Source organism: Phalacrocorax aristotelis, chromosome 5, assembly GCF_949628215.1.
Source record: "Phalacrocorax aristotelis chromosome 5, bGulAri2.1, whole genome shotgun sequence".
Taxonomy (NCBI): domain Eukaryota; kingdom Metazoa; phylum Chordata; class Aves; order Suliformes; family Phalacrocoracidae; genus Phalacrocorax; species Phalacrocorax aristotelis.
In genome coordinates this window covers 22338232-22351515 of record NC_134280.1, presented here as the reverse complement: position 1 = coordinate 22351515, position 13284 = coordinate 22338232, and the positions used below count along the sequence as shown (strand labels likewise).

Below are 13284 nucleotides of genomic sequence, written 5' to 3'. Positions count from 1 at the left end.
CAACATTCTTCCTTAAGACATTTTTGGGAACTTATTTGTGGTCAGACACCTTTTTGAAATTTTTTTAAATGCATTTCTGTACTAGAACTATGCTCCAGCAGAGTCATTAAGGGCATTTGATCCAATTTATATCACTGGCCTATAAATAGATTGGTAGTCCTCTGCAGAAACAAACTTTAGCCTTTAGTACTGCAGGTACTCTCCATGAAATTACTCTACACAGAAATCACATGAGCTTCAGAAAAAATTCAAGGCAATCCAGTTTCTGTGTTTTCTCATGCACTGCACACTCAAAGTAGAGAGCACAAGGTCCTTACCCTACTCTTGTTCAGGAGAAAGGTGATGTTAGGCTGTGCCATGTGGACAGAAAATGGAATAAAACCCAACAGAAATGCATGGCAGTAGAAAAGTCCACTTTGCACGTTCAGTTCACCACTTTTTCTCCTCCTTTATGCACCTTGGATCTTTAAAGTTGAAGAAAGGAGTAAACTGCCTAAATTCCCACAAAAGAAAAATGCTATGGGCAGACTATCCCCTGCAGCGACTATAGTAAACTAAGTGCCTGAGCATTACAGTCTGAGGTTATGCGAGGTAGATGCCTGTCCTCGTGACTACAAACAGGCTGCTGTTAACTCCAAGTTTCATGTCAGAATTACCAAATCCTTGAGAAACAACCGATTGACTTGCTAGTAAAATAATCCTCAGCACCCCATTTATTATTGCCTTTCTACTAATACTGTATCATGAATCATCACCTATAAAAATTACCTATTTCATGTTTTTATAAGTATGTATCATCATAACATCTGAAAACTTAAGCAGGTATGTGATGCCATTGAAGTCCTATCATTAGTGTTTCCACAGCTCCAACAATCAAATGGCACCTTCTCTTTCAGATAGACACACAAAACTCTATGGGGTGACTGCTGGTTAAGGTGCCTGAAAAGTAATTTATCTTCACTATAATGCTGTGGAACAGTGTCTATAGAAAAGAGATTTTATTACTGCCTTTTTCTTCATATAACCACAGTCTGCTAATGCCCAGGACATCTGATGAGGGCTGGCAGCAAAGGAATTACTCCATTTTGAAAAAAGAAAAATGTGTAGGTTTTGGAGTTTCTCTGCACTCTGTTTAGGACCAGAATGAAGCTGCTTGAAAAGAAAAAGACGACAAGGGGTAGAGAAAGTGAAAAATCCAGGACAAGAAGGATCTAATGATTAAGTTACTGTTTTAGTCTGTTTGGGCCTGGATCTTGGGTGTCATTCATCCTATCCAAGCATGTTTACCATTGAGTTTCACTCTCAGCCTTTATCCTATTGAAGCTCCTCCACCTTAGATAGTACCCACACTACTCATTTGGCAAGAAAGATAAGGCAGTCAGAAATGGCCTACGGCCCATCTGGCACAGCTGCCTTCTCCTTTGCATCATGGAAAAGCCACTCTGGGCCCAAGGAACACTTTTTCTAGCAGTAAATTGAACAGCTTCCATGTAAAAAGAGTTGGAGGTCTTTTCACGCAGCTCCATGTTTGCTGTGGGTTCTGTCACTTTTCTTCCCAAGTCACAGTCAATCAATGCAGCTGCCAGGAAAACTGAAGTCTTCTCTGGAAGGACACCAGCAGCTCAACAGTTGAAGGTGTAGGTGGGGATCACTGTAATTTTTCTTGCACTGTGCCTGCTTATTACATAAGAGCACATTTTGTTCTCTGTCAGAGCTACAAAACTCTCCACTTGTGCCCCAGTTACTGAAGACTTGGAGTACTCCCCTTCCCAAGACTGTCATGGGAGCATGTGCTTTATGCAGCCTGGAGCTCTGAAGCAGCTGCCACACATGGACTCTTCATCCAAAACGCTGCCCCATTAACTCAGTAGCTGTGAAAATTCTACAGACCTCATACAGTTTGCTCCAAACATAGTGAAGTGAAGCACCACACCTAGTGCCCTGATTTAACTAGACAACCATTTAACACCCATACGGAGGGGAAAAAAAAGGGTATCCCTGGCTTTCCAGTCCTATTCTGACTACCTGCCAGCAACTCCATCCAGCATGTGCGACAGGATGGCTGGTGGGCACACTGTGCCACTGGAAACACTACCAGGGCAATGCACACACGGTCGATTGGATAACACCACATTCTCACAGCAGCATGTGCATATGGCAATGGAGAGGCAACTCCCACTGCTCCTTCTGCAAACAACAAGCAGAAAGAACCTGAACTATCCATTTATTATTATTTACGCCACCTGTCTTGATTTTGGCTGGGATAGAGCTAACTTTCTTCCTAATAGCTGGTATAGTGCTGTGTTTTGGATTTAGTATGAGAATAATGTTGATGACACACTGATGTTTTAGTTCTTGCTAATTAGTGCTCACAATAGTTAAGGACTTTTTCAGCTTCCCATGCCGCGTCAGGTGCACAAGAAGCCACGAGGGGAAAGGGCACAGCCACGACAGCTGACCCCATATGATGACATGCTCAGCATACAAAACTGGGGGAAGGAGGAGGAAGGGGGGAACACACATGTTTAGAGCAATGCGCTTGTCTTCCCAAATAACTGTTACGCATGATGGAGCCCTGCTTTCCTGGAGACGGCTGAACTCCTGCCTGCCCATGGGAAGCAGTGAATGAATTCCTTGTTTTGCTTTGCTTGTGTGCGTGGCTTTTGCTTTACCTATTAAACTGTCTTTATCTCAACCCACGAGTTTTTCCTCACTCCTACCCTTCTGATTCTCTCCCCCACCCCACCATGGGGGGAGCGAGCAAGTGGCTGTGTGGTGCTTAGTGGCCAGATGGGTTAAACCGTGACACCACCTTGCTTCTTTTTGGACAAGTATTATCATTACTATTAAATACACATATTGCAGTAATGCTCAATGGCTCCCTCTGAATGAAGCTGGGTCTTAATCCTGTCAGCCTAAGTTAATGATGTTCATTAGAGCGTGACCTTACCTTCCAGTTTGCATTCATAGCTCTCATCTGCATGCTTTCTCCATAATGTATGCCACAAAGGAGCAAGTTCAGCACCCATAACTTTCCCATCTGTGCCTGTATTTCATGGTATGTTTACGTTTTTTCTGCCTCTAGGTCAGCCCAGATGTGCTGGCACTAATGCAACAGAGTGAAGTCTTTGACCTGAGTTACTGAAGCAGCCAAATATACCGCCCAAATATGCTAGCTCTAACAGCAATAGTTTTCATTTTTTTCCAAGATCCCACAGCCTTTCATACAAGTTAAGCAGACATACATATATATCAACAGCCTCAACCCTTGTAGAAAAAAAGTTGTTCTTCACTGATCTTGAAAATCAGTAACTCTAAGACCACCAGCTGCTGGCAACAGGATGACTAGGTTTATGGGCTATATTAAGTATTAAGTAGGGCAGGTTTTAACTGTACCAAAGAAAGGATTTAAACATTCTGACAGTTAAGTTCCTCTGTTTATTAAAGGACAATACTTAGGAATACTTAGGAAACCTATAAAAGGAAAAATTATGAAATATATTTAGGAAATCTGCATGAACGATACAACAGTATATTCCACAATATTTTTTTTTTAAATATATATACACACAGCCACACCCCTCTCTCTGGCTGGTCTTCAGTGTTTTTGTAATTTCTTTGCTTGCAATTTCTTAAATAAATAATTTAAGAATTGTTAAGTAGAAAAAAAAACCCAAAATTAGAAAATAAGATTAACTATGATTTGCTTTCTAACTTCAGTAGGCTTCCTCTTTCTGCTGATATTTCTACCTAATGCTTCTTTCCCAGCTAACAAAAAGAGTAACTAGAGTTTTAAGCCAGCAATAACATAACTACTTGACCAACCGGGTGTAATAAAGCCAATACCTGTTTATGGCCTCAGCAATAGTTGCCAAGACTCTTGATTTGGAGCATGTAAAATTTGCCTTAAATGCATGACCTTCCACATCAAAGGAACAACATCCAGCAGCACTAGAGGGCTGAGTCTTGGAATTAATGAGTCTTTCAAATAAACTAGTGTTGTTTTTTGTGTTTTGTTACAAATTCAATGTCTGTCAGTTCTCCTTTAAAAAAAAACCATGTGAATATTTTAAGGAGATTTAATTTTCCATTCTCTTTCAGTGCAGATTAAGTATTAATATGATAAATTCAGCTGGCATGGAAATGTAACTCAGATACTAAAAACAATGGAGTCTAACTAGAAAAAACAAACTTTATGTAGATAACCAGTTTGAAAAGCAGTTGGGTGCTGGGAAAGTTTCCTTAGAAGTAAAACCTGGCAGGTGAAAAATAACTTCCTAAAGAAAGTACAGGAGTCTTTAGCTTCTCAGAGTTCAGTGCACCCAAGGAAGTGGGCTCAAAAAGGGGACAAGCCTGGAATGAGAAAAAAACAAGGGGTTTAACAACCCAATTGGCTTTTATCTTTACTCCTTCATGTCAGATTTGTCAGGTTGTATAGCTAAAGGTTGTGCTGTAAAGACAGCTTCCCAGCCCAACACCAGGTGATTTGTCTCAGAGGATGAGGCTGGCACCCTGACAGTACAGAATCACAACCACTTGATTTCTGAAAGTTTTTCACCATTGAAAGTACACAAAAAATACAGTCTGACTCCTTCAGGTGAAAGAAAATTGGTTTTCTCATTCGTCACATTCTACCAATTGGTATCATTTTCTACCCGTCTACAAAAATACCTGCGAAGAACAAAGGGGAAAGCTGATGAGGGCACAGGCCCAACAAGACTCAAAAAGAGAATGTGCATCCTTACATGCTCTCACAGAACTTCGTCAGAGTGCTGGGCTTCTCCTGGTTACGTCTTTGTCGAAACCAACGTTGAATGCTGCGTACATCCCAGTCCAGCTGTTTGGAGAGGCCCTCCAGCCTCTTCTCATCTGGATGCTACAGAACAGAGAACGATAAAAAGTATTTCTTTGCCCAACTGCAGTAACCCCACTTTAAATTCAGAAGCACTGCAATCACTTCTCAATGTCTTGGAGGCTTCCTGCCAGACACATGGGTACATAGAAATAAAATTTCTTTCACAGAAATCTCTACTGGCAGATCCATGTCAAAATATGTATACAGTGATTATTACTAATCTAGAAGGACATATGCTGTAATATTGCATGCAGGTTATTAGTAATAAGAAACTTAAATGGGACAATGGGATGAAAACTTGCTTGAAACTTGGAAAGTGATGATAAGTAGGGATAAAATGCCATGCGTTTCTCAAGCAGCGGGGCTTACAAACACCTCCTGGCCTGCCACATGCTGTGCCTGTTCCATCTTCCTGCATCAGGATCTTTGTCCTATTGACTGTTGCAGTAGTGAAGATTGTTTGACTGACACAGAAAAGAAGATATATCCCATGTTTGTGCATGTGAATGTTAAAAAGTGAGGTCATTAAGCAAAATGACAACTTCAAAAGGAAAATCATCTTGACAACAAGGAGAGAGAATTTTTCTTCTGTAAAATTAGCTGCAAACAACTATTCTCCAAAGCAGCAAATGTGGAACTCTCATTCCATCAGAGCAGCTGCAAACTAGTGCAAAGATAAGGCTAAAGAAAACGAGTCTGTCCTTAATTTGACTACCATACGGATACAAGAGTGGTACAGGCCATATTTCCAATCATGCAGCAATCCTACATGTACAGTACTGCACGAGGACTATTTATGTATTTCTCTTGATCACTTTTTTAAAGAAACAGAAAAAGCTTTTGGACAATCTGTTTTCTGGAGATTTAGCTTTATTTCCCCAAGGCAGTTACATACACTGAATAAGATACAATAGCTGCCATAATAAAGACTTTTCAAAATGTTGCAAGAGGTAAAACAGCAAAACTTTTGTCAGACTTGAAGTTTCATCTATCAGCCTCCAGAAAAAGAAAGCAAAGGGAAAGGATGAGACAAGAGAAGGGTGAAGTATTTGCCATCCATCTCAAAAATAAAATAAAGATAATCTTTTGGTCAACCAAAGTAGCCACTAGTTTTAAAGTGGAAGGTTAAGAAAAGCCATTCTCTGTAACTTTAGAAAAATCAAATGATTGATGCCGCTCTTGGGAGCTTGACTAGAAAGAACTGCTGCACATGACTCAAAAAAGGCAGCTAGCTAAATCAGACAGTTTCTTTGAGAGCAGCTACCAGACAGCCCTAGCAAACCCTTGCAGGAAAGTAGATACTTTCCTTTGGAACTCTTCCCACTCATCTCTGTGCACTGGGTCCTGGGAGATGTGCGTGCCAGCTCCTACCATAACTCACTGGCATTAATTAGATCATTTCACACACTCAGGTCTGTGTTGGACTAGCAGATTCTGCAGGGAAAAATAACTTTTAAAAAAAATCCCAATCTTCCTGCAGCTGAGTCTGGGTGAGAACACGTGCTGCAGCTTTTAGAAACAAGGTATGTGCAATTCTCTCTCTGAAAACAGGACAAAAACCACAGCAAATGGTGTGTCCCTGACATTGAATCCAATTTTGCCCTGTATGACTCTAATAACCTCTGAGGTTTAGGCTGATGCCTTTGCTGTGGCGTGCCCAGACACAGCCTGGAGCCAAGGTGGGACTAGGAAGTTCCTGCAGCACAGTGGCTTTGTCCTTCAGGCCTCCACAGGCCCTTCCACTACAAATCAGCTGACCACTGAGGTCTTTAGGAGATGCTAAAGGACACCTGATCACTGCTCACTGTTACAGGAAAGCTCAAAAGCACAGACAGAATGACACAGAGGTTTAGCTGAGATGTCATACAGTGAAAGCTGCAGAGACAGAAGCATAAGTGGCAGGAAAAAACTTGTGCAAAAAAAACCCTGCAAACTGTAAGCCATTATTCAGTCAGTTTCCCCCACTTTTCTAGCTTCTCTCCTCACCCAGTTTCAAAGGACATTCATCACAATATAAACACCTGGGACACCAGCAAGCCGCCAGCACCCTGTGCTCAGGCAGTTCCCCTAGAAGGAGTAGCTTTGAAGTTTCATGGAAAACACAGCAAGGCCAATCTTACTGGCTCACAATTTGCTCTTTTTTAAGAAAAAAAAAAAAAAAAGGTGGAAATTTCTAAAAGATAATAAGCAAGAAAAAGTAGGTGGCCATATGGCACCTACTAAGTGTTTCTGTAACAGCTTTGATTAAAAGCTTACAAGAGACATCACGAAGGAATGCACAACTGCTCAAGCTGGCATGCCAATGACAACCTTCACATTGGCATGTTCTGATTCAGATGTAAAAATGCAGCACTGCATTTAGCAGTTAGATTTGTTTTGTTCAGACATAGCTGATAGGGCCATGTCCCACTTTATAAGGTAAATATTTTAGTTAATATCATGGCTTAACCCAGCAGGCAGTTAAATACCACACAGTCATTTGCTCACTCCCCCCAGTGGTATGGGGGAGGGAATTGGAAAAAAGGTAAAACTCATGGGTTGAGTTTAAGGGGACAATTTAAGAGGACAGAGGAAGAATGGAAAATAATGGTAACGATGAAAGCATATGCAAAATAAGTGATGCACAAGGCAATCGCTCACCACTCGCTGACTGATGCCCAGCCAGTTCCCATGCAGCCTCTGCACCCTCAGCCAACACACAGACACACCCCTTTTTTGTGCAGAATGACATCGTATGGTACAGAACATCTGTTTGGACCATTTGGGTCAGCTGCCTTGGTTGTGTCCCCTCCCAGCTTCCCTTGCTCCTCCAGCCTCCTCAGTGGCAGGGCAGCATGAGAAGCACTGCTCAGCAACAACTAAAATATCAGCATGTTGTCAACATTATTCTAAATCCAAAACATGGCACTATACCAGCTACTAGGAGGAAAATTAACTCTATCCCAGCTGAAACCAGGACAGTTAAATACCTTTGTAATAGCTGTGAAAACTTTTTCCAGGATAGCATTGGGTTGAGCTTTCTGTGGTCCATTGGCTTGGACTTTAAGGCCTAAGGCACATGGTTTAGCAATGAACCTGTGAGAAACAGAAGAGTGAAAAAAGAAAACAAGTGAAATTCTTCAGTTATTTACTTCATTACTGTTATCAATGACATGTGGTAAATATGCAAACATTATAACCCTGCCAACAAAAACAATACTTAGCCTTACAGCTCAAAAGCAAGCTCATACAGGTGATTACATTGCAAAATAAGTAACACCACTTTGAAGGATGAAAGGAACTCTGTGGAGCACATGAAACGGAGGATTTTCTTTCATGTTGTGAAAAAAAGGATAGAACAAAAGCATGAGAGGAATGCCTCCTAGAGAAGCACCAACTGATGAAAAGAGCATCTTGCGAAGATCAGGAGCACATAATATTCTCCTCCAAATAGAACCTTTTTAATTAATCATTTTCCAGAGTAGCTATTGCCTCAGGACTTGTTTTGCACAGTGGAAATTCAAGTAAAGTCCTTATACGCAGCAAGCACTGAAGCTGCCCAGACAATACAATTTTTTAAACCATAAAGTTTAAACAGCGTTGAGCCATGCCTCAAAGGCTTTGCTCTTCCTCCAGACTGTTCTGCTACAATACAAAGCTGTCACAGATCCAAACACCAATCCATAAATTCATCCAGTTTATAAACTGGGTATCTCTGACACATTTTAGATACGAATTACATAACTTGCATTAAATACACTCAAAGACGACCCACTCGACTCATTAAAAACTAAATTATTTGTAACTATGAGTCCAACTCTGGAATCCCCATGAGAGGCACAAAGACTGTATAGGAATCATGTTCTTATGTGAACAGTATGAACTTCCATCCTCTTTGAACTATGTAACTTCTTGATTTCACTTAAAACACTTCAATTTCTTAGACTTCATTTGCCAGCAGGGACCAAAACTACACACTCAGTAGTTTAGTAGTTCCACGTTCATCCAGCTGAATGACCACAAGCTTTTAAAAATGATGGTATTCTTAGCCACGTGCAAGTCCCATTTTAAGCACTGGTTTGAGCTGCAACTGTTTCTGCTATGTTTAAGACAGCACAGCTGATTAAAGAGAATTAAGTCCTAAGCAATGCTACAGTGGTTAAAGAAATTGCATTGGTAAAGAAAGATGGGTTATGCCATATCACCTTGTTTTCCTCGGCTTTCCAAGGAAAGGTTCTTGATACATTGATACTATTCCCACATGAAAGCCAATCCTGTAGCCTGAGATAATTTTGGTGACCACTTGCGAGGGGGGTGGGAAGCCATATATCCAAAGACGCATGCAGTGTATCAGTGAACTCACTCTTTGAACCTTGTATATGTTATAAGAGAAAATAAATAAACAAACAAACTTTAGTACACTCTGTAAAAGCTTGGTCACAATCTGGATTGGCTGCAGATTGCAACCATACTGCTAGCTCCTTAGCCTCAACCAAATCAATGGCACTGCATCAGGTGTAAATTCCTTGTTTTATGGTTAAGAGCTTTGATGATACCAGTTTCACTGCTGAGCTGACGCAGAAAGTCCAGTTTTCTGCTCATGAAACAGAAGCATATAAGCTCTGTACATGTTACATGTAAATACACTGTAATCTAGGTACACTGGAAACTTGTGTATTACTTAAAAGTTAAGGTGACAAAAGAAGCGAGAATTATAGTCTCCAGTTCAACACAAACTTGCGAAGTCAGTCTCCTCTCAAGTAAGACTTGATTTGCGTTCCAAATTTGTCAACCTATTGTTGGTTGTTTGTTTGGGGGGTGCGGCTTTTTGGTTGTTTTGTTCAGGGTTTTTTGGGGGTTTATTGGTTGGGTTGGTTGGTTCCGGCCCCCCACCCACCCCAATACATCTTTCAACTTCTGTTTTGCTTTTTTCCTTCTGCTGAGTGAAGAAATGAGATAGCCATGATACATCTCCAATAGAAAGGCAGTTCCCTAAACATACTAATTTAAATGGAAAAAAAATTGATTTGGTAAAGACAAAAGCAGGTTAAGAAGTCGCAGCTAGAAAAATTCCACAAGGAACAATTCCAACAAGCTTCATGCTGAGCTGATCTTCATTTAAATCTAAGCAAACCAGCTGGGTTTGCTTAAATGCCATTCTTAAAATGACATGTCTTGCTAATAAACAGCCTAGATAAATCCAGAACAAAGCAGAGATACAGTGTTTGCCTAGATTTTAAAAAGAGAATCGTAATATTGATGTTATACCCATTGCCTAAAACAAAACACATTTTCTGCTTCAAACTGGTATTTTCTAAACAGGAATACAGATTTTTCTTCCTTTGCTGCTCATGTTTTTCTCACACACTGAAGGAATGGGCATGTGACCCGAACCAGAGCTTGTCCACAAGGACAGCAAAGCACAGCAAGGATGTGTGCAGAGTACACAGCTGCAAGACAGAGGATGATCTTGGCCAGCTATGTCTGGGAGAACGGGATAGGGAAAGTTTAAAAAAAAAAAACCCACAAAGGTCTCTTTCCTGATATGCTCTTGTGGTCTTTCTCTGCTTTTGAAAAAGGCTTTAAAAAAAAAATCCCCTCAAGGGATTGTTAATAACTAGTAGGTCACTTAAGGGAAATAAAGCCATTTTAACAGAAACATTTTATATGCCTCCAATACTGAGCAGGTCTGACAACCGGTTCAAGTGTGCACGAGCCACATCCATGTGATTGCCTTTGGTGCAAATGGTAAAAATGAAAAGATATTTTTAACTTTTGATACAAAACCTAAACATATTCAAGCTATACTCTGCAGTACAGACATTGTTTTTTTAAGGTTGAAATAGAATTTTAAACTAGAACTTAACCAATAGGATCCCAAATGTCACACGAGACGCCATAAAATGCATCATTAACATAATTCTCACTGATAGTTTTCCATAACAATTTAAATAGATTCATAAGTAAACAAAACAGAATTAATGTTTGATTCATGTACAAACTATGAGCATTTTGCCAAATGCTACACTTAAAAGCACTACTCATTTTTTCCTTTTCTGCTAATGCTGTGGGATTTAGTTCCCCAAGCAGTCTTACTGAAACCCATGGGACTATTTATTGCATAAGGTACTGCAATTAAGAGGGAAGAACTATTGTGAAAGAGTAAGGAGAGCAGAACTGAGTATATTGGCAGCTTTTCCCTTTAAAGCATGTAAGTCTGAACAAATGTCACACTAGTATCTCATTTTCAATGGATTCCAGTACAGCTGAATTGAAAGCTGGCATTCTGTTACAGAGAAATTAAAAGACAAGCACTTTTTGCTGAATGCAGCCCCATCTATTCTGGATCTAGAAATGAAAGACCAACATAAACATGGGAATTAAATTCAGAATTCAAGAACCTTTTTATAGGCAGCTTCCTCATTCACTATCTAAAGCCACAGTTAAAACCAAAACCAAACCAAAAGCCCACAGCAAGACAGTTCAAATAACATGGGTACTGCAGAGCATGTGAGTGGAAAGCACTCACCCTTTGCAGGCCCATAAACACCGTACCATCTGCCTGAAGACAACAAGCACTTCTGAGTGTCCCGTACCCCTTGAAGGCAGGCGCTGGTTTGCATTTTGGATCCTGTCCGTTTTTCTCAAATTGATTATTTACAACAGCGACAGGAGGGCCTCATACTTCATCTCAAACTCAGAGTTCAGTTTTTCTCTACCAAAGAGTCAAAACACTTTTTGCAAAATGATCCCCCACCTCCCCTAGAGCATAAAAAGAAGCACCATTTCACCAGAAGTATGTAAATTTGATCAAGAACAAGTACCATTTTGGGTTTCCCACCTGCCCTTTAACAAATGCCAACTAGACAAAGTCAGATGCAATTACAACAGATGAATAAGTAGAAAAAGGAGAAGTAAAAACAAAACAAACAACTAAAAATTAACTTTGCCCTGGTGGAGGAAGGTAAAAGTCAGTTGGGCACCACTTGCTCTTTGCAATGACCACAGCGCTGCATAGAGGGAGACAAGGATTCCACCTGGCCATCAACCCCAGGGAAAACAAAACCCAAACCCACAGACTCCTCAGAAGCCATCCCCACTGCTCCACACTAGACATCTAATTCATGACGTTCATAAAATTACATCTTAAAAATATGCTGGTTCCACTTTCTGGGCACTCCACACCCTGTAAAAGTTTCTCTTTAGACATACGAACAGGTCCAATTCACAATGAGCACAAACCATCCTGGGCACATCATCTGGAAATGTAATTGCAGGATCACTGATAAACTAACCTCTAATAAGAGAGTAAGTAAAATGCCTCTGCTGACTCAGAGCTCTTTCTGTTCTCCTTTACTGGCTAGTTGAGCCTCACTAATTAATCAACATGTAACCCTTTCAGTTTACTGCTTTTCATCATGACAAATTACATAATTTTAATCCCAGCATTAACTAGAAATGTCAGTGTTGACCCTCATAATCCCTGATGGCTGATGTTCATTAGCACTAGCAAAGTCTGCATTTAATAAATATATTTTTTTGAAGTATCACATGGAGGAGGAGGAAGAAAAAAGTGAAAGGATAAATTTTTTGTGTGTGATTCTCTGGATTTTGCTACATATCAAACAGCCCTAAATCCTGTCAGAAACTAATATATAGCAACTCTTTAAGTCACCGGGGGCACTGGAAATATGCCTGTAGGGCCCTCCTACAGCACGTGAATTTAGTGTTTCCATACCAGCAGGTCATTTGCCATTTCTGAGCTGACCACAGTGGCCGCCCTTTAGCAAATCCATGGTTAACAGTTTCTCAGCAGCTTTGAAGATGCTCAAATCACCACAGAGCCCACAACAGCTAACAGGGATTACAGGTTTTTTAAACAGCCTAAAAGGTCTGCAAGGATTAAGCCTGTCCAAACAGGCCCCCCCCCCCCCCCCCCCCCAAAAAAAAAAAAAGCTAACAGGGCTAAAAAAAGCTAACAGGGCTAATGAATATTTGATTCATGTAATTAAATATGCTTTTTTAAAAAATGTATGGGGAGATATAAAGAAAATATTAAATGGATCGCCCTAAACTTTCATTTTAATATTAGTCTTTAAAAAATTGACAGTGTTAGCTGGCAAGTGATAAACATTAACCAGTTCAAAGGGGGTCTGGATTCCTTCCCATGCCCTTTGAAGTGATAAAATTGTACTGATTTGCAATGCTTGTCAAGCGTTTCAGCTCTATTTAGAAACTCACTTCATTTCTCCAGAATTCTCTCTAGAACAAGACAGCAAGAATCCAGAAACTGAAAACCATAAACCTTTCTCCATTTTTACTGGGGTAAATAAGCAAAAGAAAGAAAGAAAACCAACCCCCACAAAACTCCCAAACATCACCACAACTCTCTCCCAAACTCAAACCCAAGCTGACAAGAAAGGGGCCCAGGAATGCGGAAGCAATAGACT

The 13284-nt window shown here is 40.4% G+C and overlaps 1 protein-coding gene across 2 annotated transcripts in view; it reads right to left on the bottom strand.

Annotated features, from left to right (window-relative positions):
- Nucleotides 1-13284, bottom strand: part of CERS6 (ceramide synthase 6) — a 128094-nt gene that overhangs the window by 81531 nt on the left and 33279 nt on the right. For both annotated transcript variants that reach the window (XM_075093365.1, XM_075093364.1), the window contains exons 2-3: nucleotides 7825-7930; nucleotides 4746-4876 (exon numbers count right to left, since the gene is read on the bottom strand). In XM_075093365.1, coding sequence (XP_074949466.1) covers nucleotides 4746-4876; nucleotides 7825-7930 — 237 coding nt within the window. The remainder of the gene's footprint in view (nucleotides 1-4745; nucleotides 4877-7824; nucleotides 7931-13284) is intronic.